At 46.8% G+C, this 12,997-nt stretch overlaps 1 protein-coding gene across 1 annotated transcript in view; it reads right to left on the reverse strand.

Annotated features, from left to right (window-relative positions):
- LOC138755183 (mucin-5B-like) overlaps positions 1 to 12,997 on the reverse strand; it is a 143,584-nt gene that overhangs the window by 94,451 nt on the left and 36,136 nt on the right. Inside the window, exons 17-21 of the mRNA XM_069920689.1 lie at positions 11,719 to 11,813; positions 7,932 to 8,058; positions 1,822 to 2,077; positions 1,686 to 1,738; positions 1,505 to 1,605 (exon numbers count right to left, since the gene is read on the reverse strand). Coding sequence (XP_069776790.1) covers positions 1,505 to 1,605; positions 1,686 to 1,738; positions 1,822 to 2,077; positions 7,932 to 8,058; positions 11,719 to 11,813 — 632 coding nt within the window. The remainder of the gene's footprint in view (positions 1 to 1,504; positions 1,606 to 1,685; positions 1,739 to 1,821; positions 2,078 to 7,931; positions 8,059 to 11,718; positions 11,814 to 12,997) is intronic.

Consider the following 12,997-nt stretch of genomic DNA (forward strand, 5'->3'; position numbering starts at 1 on the left):
CGCTCCACTCCCATGCTCTGTCCATGGCCTCATGTAATATCCCACCAAGACCACCCGTAAATCGGAGGAACAACACTTTATTTTCTGTCTGGACACTCTCCAACTGGATGGCTTTAACATCAACTTCTCATGTTCCTGCTAACCTACTTTCCCTCCCCCTCCCTTTCTTCTCCATTCACAGAACCACACCTCCACCCCCTCACTGCTGTGCCTTCCCTCTGACCTCCTTCCCTTGGGTCCATGTTCCTCCTCTCTCCGTCCTCACCTCCCCCCCCCATCCTGTTCTGGCACCTCCCGAGCATCCATTGGTGAAGGTCTCAAGCCAGAAACGTTGGTTATGTATCTTTATCTTTCTATATAAATTACGTCATTTCACCAGCTGAGTTTCTCTAGAATTGTGTTTTACTTTTTATATTCTGCCTTCAAGTTAGTCCTTCCAAAATGCATCAGCTCACTCTTACCCCTATTGAACTCCATCTTCCACTTTTCCGTCCAACTCTGCATCCTGTCTATATCCTGCTGGAACCCATTACAATCTTCAGCTCCATCCAGGACTCCAGCCTTTGTATTATTAGCAAATTCACTGACCCATCCCTCTACATCTTCATCCATGTAATTGATAAAAATCACAAAGACCAGAGGGTCCCTGCAGAACTCCCTGCGGAACTCCACTAATCACTGACCACCAGATAAAATACTTTACATCCACCACTACTCTGCTTTCTACAGACAAGCCAATCCTGAATCCAAGGCAACCAATTCTGAATCCTGTACTGAACAGTCCTGTTCTGTAATGTTCTATGCTCTAACTCACCAAAGCTCCCAAGTCAACACCTTCTAAACCCTCCATCAACTAAGACAAGGGCCAGGGGAACCCCTAGATGTTGCCCCTCCAGGCCTCACACATCATCCCGACTTGGAAATATTTAGCCGTTCCTTCCCTGTAACTTGCGTCCAAATCTTGGAACTCGTTCCCTCACCCTGAGGACCCCCACACCTCCAGGACTGCAGCGGTTCATGACGACAGCTTTCCACTACTTCCTACAGGGCAATTAGGGATGGGAAATTAAATGCTGGTTCAGCCTGTGAGTGAATAATAAAGTTTAGACCCTGAAGCCAGGAATAGAATATTTCAAATTGACCTCGGGGTTGAATAGCACTAAATTGTATTGTGGTCTTTAACGTGTTTTGTGGAGCAGATTAGAATAATGAAAATATGGAGCTCTTTCTGTGACTGTACTCGGTCCGTTTAGTATTCGGGTTGCACAGTTAGTGTAGCAGTTAGCAGAATGCTATTACAGCACTGGTGACCCGGGTTCGAATCTGGTGCTGTCCATAGGAGTTTCTCCGTTCTCCCCGTGTCTGCGTGGGTTTCCTCTAGGTGATCTGGTTTCCTCCCACCCTTCAAAACCTCCCGGGGGGTTGTAGATCAATTGGGTGTAATTGGGCCTGGGGGCCAGAAGGACCTGTTACTATGCTATATGTCTAGATCATGTTTACTCACACATTCCAAGTTCTGGTTCCCGCAGGTCCTGTGACACTCTGCCCCTACTGAGCCTGGCTCTGTGCTGTTGCAGCTAAGATAGGTCATATGTGGCTCACAACCTGCAAAACATGAAGACTTATTAGGGTCATGTAATATATTTGAATATCACTGTTTAAACTAATAACGGGGGAGGACTTACTCATCATCCTACTTTGGAATGCAATGCAGTGGACTTTTCCGTTGTGACATGCACTGTGAAAGAAAAGGAAATGGAATTGTGGATGCACTCTCAAATCACCTTAGGTGTTGCAAAACTTGTAATGACTTTAATTTACCAATGCGTGTCTCCCATTCGGATAATCTCGCCGGGACTCAGGAGTGTGCCCTGATAGAGACACGGACACTTGGATGAGGGCACACATCGGCCTTTTTCGTTCATGTATGTTTTTTCACCACAGCCACATCCATCCACCGGTACATGCTGGATTCCACAAGTAATGTCCTTCTCACTCAATGAATGGCATGTGCGCCTGCAGCTCGTCATGTTGTAATCATATATCAGTGTCTCCGGGCAGGTTTTGGTGTAGGAACCTGAAAACATTTTGTCTAAGAAGTTAAGAAATGTAAAACCTAGTTCACATTAAAAACTGTATGATAGATCATGAATCATTTCACTGAAGGGGCTCTTGTGCTAAAATGCCTTAACATCGCGGTGCTTCCAGGTTTAGAAACAACTTGCTCTGTCGATCTCCTAAGGGCCACCCATTTCAATTCTCCACCCCATTCCCTCCTCTTATGCATTGCCAAGAATGACACCACCCACAAACTGGAGAAAAAAAACACCTCATATTCTGTCTGGGAGCCCTCCAACCAGATGGCATTACCATCGACTCCTCCAGTTTCCATTGGCCCCCCTACTCCCCCACCCTCTGCCTCTCCCCTTCCCCTATATTTATTTAGCAAGAGGAAAGGAGAAATAAAATGTTGATCTCTCGCTTTCCCTTTCCCTTCCTTTCCTCCAGCTCTGTATTTAGAGCCACCCTCTTCCCACAATCCATTCTCACCTTTCCCCTCCCATCCTCCTATCCCTGTCCTTTTGTCTGTTGGCCTGCGCTCCTCCCCTGCCTTCTTTCCCTCCTCCCCCTGCCTTCCTTCCCTTCTCCCCCAGACTTTTTATTCACGCAGCAGCCTGCTTTTTGCTCATAGCTTGAAGAAGGGTTTAGATTCAAGATTCAAGATTATTTTATTGTAATGTCATAAAACAGAACTTCTCCATGGATTGCCACCTCGTTGACGTGGAGAAGCTTGTGTGGTCCTGAGATCCCGAGAGCAATGCTATGCTCCTGGTAGGGCCACCCATGGCGGTAAGTTCCAGGGTGAGGTCCCTGACAAAGAACAATCCAACCAAGTCCTCAATGGGGAATAGGTCGACGAAGTTACTTCAAACTCAACGCCTGTGAAGGCGGTCAAAGGCTTCAACAAATCTATCAGCTCCAATCGTTGAGGTTTCCAGGCCATTGGAACTAGTTAGTTGATTTGTGAAGTATCATGTGTTTCCTGGAGTGCAACAGCAAGTCCACGTTAAACAAATACATGCACAGGCATCTTCACTTTGTGGATCAATGGAACGAAGTCCATCATCCTCAGCCGCAACGATGACTAGAACAGAAAGTGTGAAATTACAGGAAATTTCCGTTAATCTATCACAAGGCAGCCGAAGTATCAGCAATCCAAACTCCAGATGCAAACCTCTGGTATGATCAGGAACCCTCCAGCACCCTCAGAATCTTCTTGAGTCCTGGTTCCGATACCTGGTTTCGCTTCAGCCAGTCTTGAGGCAGTCTCCAGCAGTTCCTCACCTCGAGTCACCAACAGCCCACTGTATGCATGCTCTTCAGCCTCAGCGCCCCTCGCTGGTCTGCTGCCATGATCATTGTCCCATGGGTCACCTCCTCAAATGAGAGAAGGTGTCTGCATTTCCTGGTGCCCTAAACCAATCCTCTGCTTCTCTACAGCCTACAACTCCTCGTGTCTGCTGGCATGCATAGATAGACACTGTTCTCTTGGGCCCAGACCCCGAATTTTCCAATAAATGACTGCGGGCTCCTTTAACAGCCTGTTTGAAGCCTGCATGGAGCTGATGGCAGTTGCAATGGTGGTTGGATAAGGTCCAAAATGTTGGTTATATATCTTTACCTCCTGTGGACGCTGCCAGACCTGGCGAGTTCCTGCAGCATTTTTGTGTTTTTGCTTTCAATCTGATTATTATTTTTCACCCTCAAACTGTACACTCAAATCCACATTAAATAAAAGCAAGCAGAACCTACACTAATTCATTCATTTCAACTCCAGGCCAGTAATACCTTTGACTTGTCTTGTACCTTTCTGGTATGGGAATCTTTCTTGGATCACAGAGGTGTTGCAATTTAAGCCATTTCTGCATTCCTAGTTTTTTTTTAAATGCTCTCCTGTTAGACAATAAGAAAGTTTCCCCCTTACTGGAGATGCATGAAACCAAAGAATTATCAGTTCAATGTAAGGGGTAGAAGGTGCAGAGAGGATCTGAGGCAGAATTTGCTTCACTCCGAGGATGGTGAAGGTGATCAGTGTACCTCATGGCCAGACTGAGCTATATGTCTCTCCTCATCTTTTACAATGAGAAGAAGCAGGTAATGCCTCAGCTAACTCGTCTGTAAGCTCTGGAATTTATTCTCTGAAACATTCCTCCTCTTTACCTTCTCTGAAAATGCATTTTAAAACCTTTCAATCTGATCAAGATTTTGTCCCTGAATACCTCCCTCTCACTCTGTGCAACCTATGGTGTTCAAGGTGTAGCATAGAGCCAGAGAACCATAGAACACCACAGCACAGAACCAAGCCCTTTGGCCCATCTCGTCCATGCCAAACTGTTACTCTGCCTAGTCTCATTGAGCTGAAACCAGTCCATAGCCCTCCATCCAATCCCATCCAATCTTTTCTTAAACGTCAAAATCGAGCCAGCATTCACCACTTTGGCAGACAGCTCATTTCACATTCTCACCACTCTCTGCGTGAAGATGTTCCCCATAATGTTCACCCAAAACATCTCACCTTTCACCCATAACCCAGGTCCTCTCGTTCTTGTCTTACCCAACCTCAGTGGTAAAAAGCCCACTTGCAATTAATTCTCCGTTTACCCCTCATCAATTCACATTGTCCATTGTGGATTTGGAAATGTACCTGGATCAGTGAGGTGAGACTGTGATGATGCTCCCACTGTATTCTGGTCTCAAATGGAAGCATCTTTCACCAAAAGCAGAGTAATTCCTCAATAAATGAATTAGTGAAATCAAATAGGATGAGAATTTTGGTGCCTTGTGCAACACATAAACGTGCTGGAGAAACTCAGCAGGTCACGCAGAATCCTTAAGAAGTAAAGGGCCTAGACCCTTCATCAGATATAAGCAAAAACTGTTGTTTTTTAAATTTAATTTTTGACCTCGAGAGACTGCGAACCATAAGGTGGTTGCCCCTAAAAGCTGGCGGTCATTGAACGTCCTGAGTCCAGCAGATGCCACTAAAACTGGCCGAAGCTGGTGGTATGGCAAAGCCTGCAACGGCCTCTCTGGACCTAGAGTACAGTCACTTAATTTGAGCTAGTGGACATTTTAAACATCTAAAGTCATATTCCACCCTGTCTTTACTGTAACCATGGCCTGGCCTTGTATTGTGGCATTGTTTTACATATATTTCAAGTAGTCTATGTGTAATGTGAGTTTTGTGCAAAAGAATTAGCTTATTTTTGTGATGTTTTGATGTCATGCAGGGATATAGTGGCGGCAAAGGTCCAAGATGGCGGTGCAGCACTCGCTCGCAGCAGCCTCTTCGGACCTGGTGCTGCTGTCCTTATGCTGTTTTGCTATCTGTATTTGTTTTATGTAGCACCACAGTCTCGGGGAAACATCTCATTTCTACTACTACATAGAACACGGTAACAAGCCCTTCTGGCCCATGAGCTCATGCCACCAAAATGCCGCAATTAACCGAAGTCCCCAGAAGGTTTTAGATGGTGGGAAGAAACTGGAGCACCTGGAGGAATCCAACACAGACACAAGGAGAACGCGCAAACTGCTTCCACACAGTGCTGGATTCAAACCTGGGCCGCTGGTGTTGTGCTAACCGTGCCACTCCATAAGCAGGCATGTTCTTGAATTAAAAGGTAGGGGTAGGGAGCAGGGGTAAAAGGAGAGGAGGGAGGAAGGGACAGGGGGAGTGCAACAGTGGTCATTGGTGGACAGGTGAGAGGTTAGAAGAGAAGAAATCTGAGGTGATAGGGTATGGGGGTATCCCTGTGAATTGAGAGGAAAGGGAAGGAGAAAAGCTGGAGAAAAGGAGGGATAGGAAGAGAGAGAGATTGGGGGAGGGGGGTTAACAGAAAATGGAGGAGTTGTCATGAATGCCATCTGGTTGGAGATGGAATATAAGGTGTTAATCCTCCAAGTTACAGGTGTCCTCAGTTTGGCAGTTCCTGAGGCCATGGACAGACATGTTGGTGTTGGAATGGTATGTAGAATTGAAATGGTTGGCCATTGGGAGGTCACTGTTATTGTAGCAGTCAGAGCGAAAGTCCTCAACCAGATGCAGTACATGTCTGCTGTTTGAGGCCCCGAATAGTGGTAGGGGACCATTCTGGTGCCTTACTATTTTAGGATATCTTTGGCTTGGCTTCGCGGACGAAGATTTATGGAGGGGGTAAAAAGTCCACGTCAGCTGCAGGCTCGTTTATGGCTGACAAGTCCGATGCGGGACAGGCAGACACGATTGCAGCGGTTGCAGGGGAAAATTGGTTGGTTGGGGTTGGGTGTTGGGTTTTTCCTCCTTTGCCTTTTGTCAGTGAGGTGGGCTCTGCGGTCTTCTTCAAAGGAGGTTGCTGCCCGCCAAACTGTGAGGCGCCAAGATGCACGGTTTGAGGCGTTATCAGCCCACTGGCGGTGGTCAATGTGGCAGGCACCAAGAGATTTCTTTAGGCAGTCCTTGTACCTTTTCTTTGGTGCACCTCTGTCACGGTGGCCAGTGGAGAGCTCGCCATATAACACGATCTTGGGAAGGCGATGGTCCTCCATTCTGGAGACGTGACCCATCCAGCGCAGCTGGATCTTCAGCAGCGTGGACTCGATGCTGTCGACCTCTGCCATCTCGAGTACTTCGACGTTAGGGATGAAAGCGCTCCAATGGATGTTGAGGATGGAGCGGAGACAACGCTGGTGGAAGCGTTCTAGGAGCCGTAGGTACTATTTTAGGATATAATTTACCAAATACTGTATATAACTAGAGGGGTCAGGGCAGCAGGATTAGCACATCCCCGGTTTGAATCTGGCGCTGTTGGCAAGGAGTTTGTATGTTCTATCTGTGCACTGCAAGGATTTTCCCCAGGGGCTCTAGATTTCCTTCCACCCTTCAAAATGTATGGGGTTGGAAATGAGTGGCACGAGTGGCCAGAATCGGCTTCTATTGTGTTGTAAATAAAATTTTAAAAATTGAACTTAAAATATCAGAGAAATAGTGCCCCAATAGTCATTGGGTGTAGGAGGAATAGATCACAGGAAGCTGCAAAAAGAAGTGCTAGGCCTTAACTTCCCCAATATTGACTGGAACTAATTTGTTCAGTGAATAGAGGAAGGTTTCTGGAACCAGCGTGTAGATCGTCCAACCCAGAAGGGGTCAATGCCAGAATTGGAATTGAGGTCTCTTTCCCTACCATGATGCATGTGGAAGGCAAATAACATTGTGAAGGGTTTCTCACACCCCCTCTTGTAAACCTTTCTCCCTTCTACCATCTGGAAGTAAGTACCGGAGCATTCGGGCCCTTATGTCCAGATTGTGCAGCAGTTTTTCCCCAAGCCATCAGGCTCCTCAATTCCTAGAACATATGTGTGCTAGTATATCATGGATTTTTATTGTGTTAAGACTTAATATTTATCTCCTATTCATGTAAATCTGCTCCATGGTCCTGGAGAAATTCTCTCTCGTTATGGTATGAACGACAAGCAAAGGTGACGACAAGTTAGGCTGACCAAGCAAATGGAGTTTCAGTGGGAGGGCATTGTGGAAATCGTGATGACCCTTCCTTAACTATCAAGGTAGTTATGGACAAAGGATACGCTTGAACCTTGGGGAAAAGTGTGAAACTGGGAAAGGGCAAATTATTTAGGATTAGACAGGAATTGGGGGGAGTTAATTAGGAGCAGGTGATATCAGTCAAGTAGGGGTTGTTTAAGGACCAGTTGTTCCAGTGTGAAGGAGGGACAAGGCATGGAAATCTTGGATGATGAAAGAGGTCCAAATATGTTGGTTCAGAGGGTTTTGAATAGTGCATTAGCTATTTCCTGTTAAACTGAACACGACATTGGTTTATAATAGTAATTCAACACCCACACTATAATGAAAATCCAAAGAGCTTACTCACTGCACACATTTGCTCTCCAGTTGGTCAACATGATCCCTTTGCTCGCACAAGCTCGGACGTAGGAATATATAGCAGCACACATGCATTCCTCATTTTTATCGCAGTTGCAGCTGTCATATTTACATTTCTACGAAAAAGAGAGAAAAGTCACATGATTGGAGCGTACTCCCATAAAGGGAAGGGACCCAAGAAGAGAAGGTCAGAGTCACTCAGCATTGCGTTTCTCTCTGTGGCTGCTGAATGCACTGAATATTCCAGCTTAGGACAGGCCCTTCAGCCCACGATGCTGTGCCAACCTATGTAAACCTACTTCACAGCAATTTACTCCTTTGCTCCCTCACATCTGTTTTTCTTACATCCATGTGCCTATCTAAGAGTCTTTTGAACATACCTCCAATGTTTCCCCTAAACTCATCCTAAACAGAAATCCTTTGGTACTTGCTATTGTCACTCCAGTAAAAAACTTGCAGGTTTTCATAATTTTGTGCCCCTTGTCACTTTGTATACCTGTGTTAAGCCACCTCTCATTCATTGCCTTGGCTCTGCAAACCTTGCTTCATGGCATGTTCTCCAATCCAGGCAATATCCTGGTAAATCTCCTTTACATCCTCTCTGTAATGAGCCGACAAGAGGCAAACACAAGATACCGTGTGGTCTAACCAGAGTTTTACAGAGCTGCAGCGTTACCTGCTGGCTCTTGAATTCAATTCCCCAACTAATGAAGGTCTGCACATCAAAGGCCGCCTTAACCAGTAACAAGTAGATCACCTGCCCCCCCCCCCCAACCCAATCGAGAAGGAGAACCAGAGGAGATGAGAACAGTGACCATGGTGATCGACCAGTGAGGAGCTCTGTGGCTTGAGGCTACACACAGGTGGCGAGCTGTTGACAACTTGCGGGCGAGGAAACCCCACAGACTACAGGCTGCTGGCAACCTGAGGTCGAAGGACACACACCAGTCTGCGGGCTTGTGGTGGTACACCACTAGCCTACTGCAGGGGGCGACCTGTGTACCTGCAGGAAGAGCACCGGAGGACAGACCACACCTGGCCGGCTGTCAATCAGCCAACCTGAACAGATCAAGCCCCACCTCGTCGGCTGCCAATCATCTGCCAGGATATAAGCCACATCCGGCCCCTCGAGGTCAGTCACACGGAGTTGCAGCTAACTACAGCAGAATAAACCTAACCCTAACCCTAAGTAGAATAAAGCCTATTGTTCAGTCATTGAATCTTGTGTCTGCTTACTGTCACCACAGTGCATCACAAGGCTGCTGGAGACTGGCTTATGGGAAACCAGGTATTAGAACTGGGACTTGAGAGGATGCTGAGGGCAAGGAGGGTTCCCAAAGGGCTCTGGTCATTGGAGCCTTCTTCATCGTGGATCTGGGCTCCCATTGCCGATGTTTGGAACTGAGCAGGAGTCTTGTGCGGCTGCAGAGTTTACAGGAGCAATGGGGGCGAATCCATGGGCACGGTGACTCTGGGGAGACCCTCTTTAGCTTCACTTTCTCTGACTGCAAGGGGTACCAGGCAATGCTAATGCAAATAACAGATCTTTAATTTTTAATTAAATTTAGACATACAGCATGGTACAGGCCATTTCGGCCCATTTGTCCATGCCACCCAATTTACACCCCATTAACCTACACCCCTGGTAGGTTTTGAATGTTTGGAGGAAACTGGTGCCCCTGGAGAAAACCCATGCAGACACGAGGAGAACATACAAACTCCTTACAGACAGAACCTGGTCCCGATCTCTGGCGCTGTAACAGCATTGTGTTAACCGCTACACTGATATGCTGCCCTATTAGACATCTCACTTCTGCATGAGATGCCTGACTTTGGGTTCAAGATCAAATGAATTTATTGCCACGTGGAAAAGCGGGTGCTCAAGGAGGCAGAAGTCTCCATTAAGGGAGAGACACAGCCAGGACTATCAGCAGCACTGACCTCCTGTCTCTGTGAGATACTGCCTCAAGAAGGCAGCCAACATCATCAAGGTCCCCCATCACCCTGGTCAAAGCCCCTTCCCGCTGTTCCCTGCATAGCCTGTTGCTATGCAGTATGTCTAAATTAAAATTAAAGTGATATAGTTTCTTTTCTCTTTTTTAATTATCTTTTTCTCTCTTGGTGCTGGGCTAAGGCAGCTCAGTTAGTGCCACGCTGTTACAACGCCAGCGACTGGAGTTCGAATCTGGCACTGCCCTGTAATGAGTTTCCTCCGAGGGCTCTGGTTTCCATCCACTGTTTCAAAACATACCAGGGTTGTGGGGTAATTGGGCGGCACAGACGTTCACTGAAATAGCCTGGACCTGTACTGGATATCTAAATTTAAAAGAGAGTAGGCTTAAACTGCTGGAGTGTTCTGCATAGGCGGGAGACACTCACTCTATCTGTATATTGTGCTCATGCATTGGATAATAAATCGTTCATCAATTCATTCACCTGCACTTTCCACCAAATTAGCAGCTTTGTTATTTCTACATCCAGCTGCTGTGGATGAGTTGGCCCTTTGACTTATTGCCTTCTTCAAATGAAGCCATTTCTGGGTCAGCAGCAGAGCCTCAGTTCTGCAGTGAAGTGCGATCCTACCTCACTGGAGTGAGAGGAAAGATTGACAGCAAGTGAAGTGCAGATGGCACCTGTCTCCAGCGGCCAGTGGAAAATGTATCTACTGGGATGAAACTGGCACCTTTCTCCAACTGCCAGTGGAAGATGTATTCACTGGGATGAATCTGGCAACTGATTCCAGCAGCCAGTGGAAGATTTATTCACTGGGATAAAGCTGGCACCAGTCTCCAGTGGTTAGTCGAAGATGTATCCACTGGGATAAAGCATGCGACTGTCTCTAGCTTCCAGTGGAAGATGCATTCACTGGGATGAAGCTGGCACCTGTCTCCAGTGGCCAGTGGAAGATGCATTCACTGGGATTAAGCTGGCACCTGTCTCCAACGGCCAGTGGAAGATGTATTCACTGGGATGAAGCTGGCACAAGTCTCCAGTGATTAGCAGAAGATGTGTCTACTGGGATGAAGTTGACACCAGTCTCCAGTGGTTAGTGGAAGATGTATCTACTGGGATGAAGCTGGCACCTGTCTCCAGTGGCCAGTGGAAGATGTATCCACAGGGATGAAGTTGCCAACTTTTTACAGCTTCCAGTGGAAGATACATCCACTGGGATGAAGCTTGCACCTGTCTCCAGCTGCCAGTGGAAGATGTATCCACTGGGATGAAGATGACAATTGTCTTCAGCTTCGATTGGAAGATGCATCCACTGGGATGAAGCTGGCAACTGTCTCCAGCTTCCAGTGGAAGATCCATCCACTGAGATGAAGCTGGCACTTGTCTCCAGCTTCCAGCAGAAGATGCATCCATTGGGATGAAGCTTGCACCTGTCTCCAGCTGCCAGTGGAAGTGTATCCACTGGGATGAAGCTGGCAGCTGTTTTCAGTGGACAGTGGGATATGGATCCACTGGTTTGAAGTTGACACCTGTCTCCAACAGCCAGTAGAAGATAAATCCACTGGGATGAAGCTGGCACCTGTCTTCAGCTGCCAGTGGCTGATGTATCCACTGGAATCTATTCCACAGTGCAGGGATACACATGTGGTTTACACACAGTGATGGAGGAACTCAGCATGTCTACAGCGAACTTGTAAAGTGACAGACAGTTGACATTTCGAGCTGGAGCCCTACCTCAAGTGACACATCGATTGTCACTGGAAAATCCAGCTGCCTGTGTTGGGAATAAGAGGTATGTTTATAGAAGCAGATTGCTGGCCTACCTTGAAATATTCACTTGGGTTGACAGTGGAATGGCAGGCAGAGAAATCTCCTCCAGGGGTCTTCAGAAGGGAGCACCAATACTCAGCATAGTTTTCTGCAAGAAAAATTTGGTCATATAATGCAGAACCATATCACTGAGGACTCTAGTGATGACATTCACCAGGAATATGGCTTAAATAGGGCTCAATGCATGACTAAGGACCCTTTCCATCCAGCACACAGTATCTTTGACCCTCTACCATCAGGAAGGAGGTACAGGAGCATTAAAATCAGGACTGCCAGGCTTCTTCCCACAGGCTGTGAGATTTATGAACTGAGTAAATCAACGCATACATTTACATTTCTTTATTTTAGATGATCTCGTTAAGTCTGTATGTGATTATTATGTGGTGTGCATTGTGTATGCAGGGTGGCTTGGAAAAAAGCTGAATATGTCCATTGTATACTTAAACATAGTATCCTTGCCGGAGAAGGTGATGTGTTTTACTGTACTAGTGGTCCACAAAGCACACGCTGACAAATTGCCATCACCTGTAATATTATTAGTTTGAGGCACGGCAGTTCTGGGCCTCCTGTTGGGATATTCGGTAGAGCAGGAGCCACTGGCTGCTCAGGAGAGTGGGGCACCAAAATGAACCATTCGGCCCACCATGTACATGCTGAGCTTTTATTTAGCCATCTACACTCATCCCATTTGCCCGCCATTAAGTCCCTTGTCTAGTCTTCAAAACATAAAGACTGTATCTGACCCCACCACCTCCTCTGGCAGTTTATCAACGACTATGTAAAAATACAATTCTACCCACCCTCCCTCAAATCCCTTTAAATCTTTCCCATCTCACACCTCAAACCTCGGCCCTCTTGGAACCATAGAACACTACAGCACAGAAACAGGCTCTTTGGCCCATCTAGTTCATGCTGAACTGTCCATCTACCCAGTCCCATTGATGATAGCCCTCAATACCCATCCGATCCTGTGACTGCCTAATCTTCTCTTTAATATTGAAATCTTGTTTTTGATCCCTTTCCACAGGAGAAAGGTTCTGACGATCCATCTTGGCCACTTCTCATTTTCTATAGCTCAGTCCAGTTACCCTTCAGCCTTCTTCACTCCATGGACAACACACTTCCTATCTCACAGGAAGTGAAGTCCTCCAAACCGGGGGTCAGTTGGCTTTGGTCAGCAAGTGGAGGCATAATTGGAAGAACGGTGGAGACCATAGTGACATGCGGCTGCTGGGCTTAGATGTCGAGGTAAGAGGGTTAAAACAGGAGAGC

This window comes from Narcine bancroftii, chromosome 1 (genome assembly GCF_036971445.1).
Source record: "Narcine bancroftii isolate sNarBan1 chromosome 1, sNarBan1.hap1, whole genome shotgun sequence".
NCBI lineage: Eukaryota > Metazoa > Chordata > Chondrichthyes > Torpediniformes > Narcinidae > Narcine > Narcine bancroftii.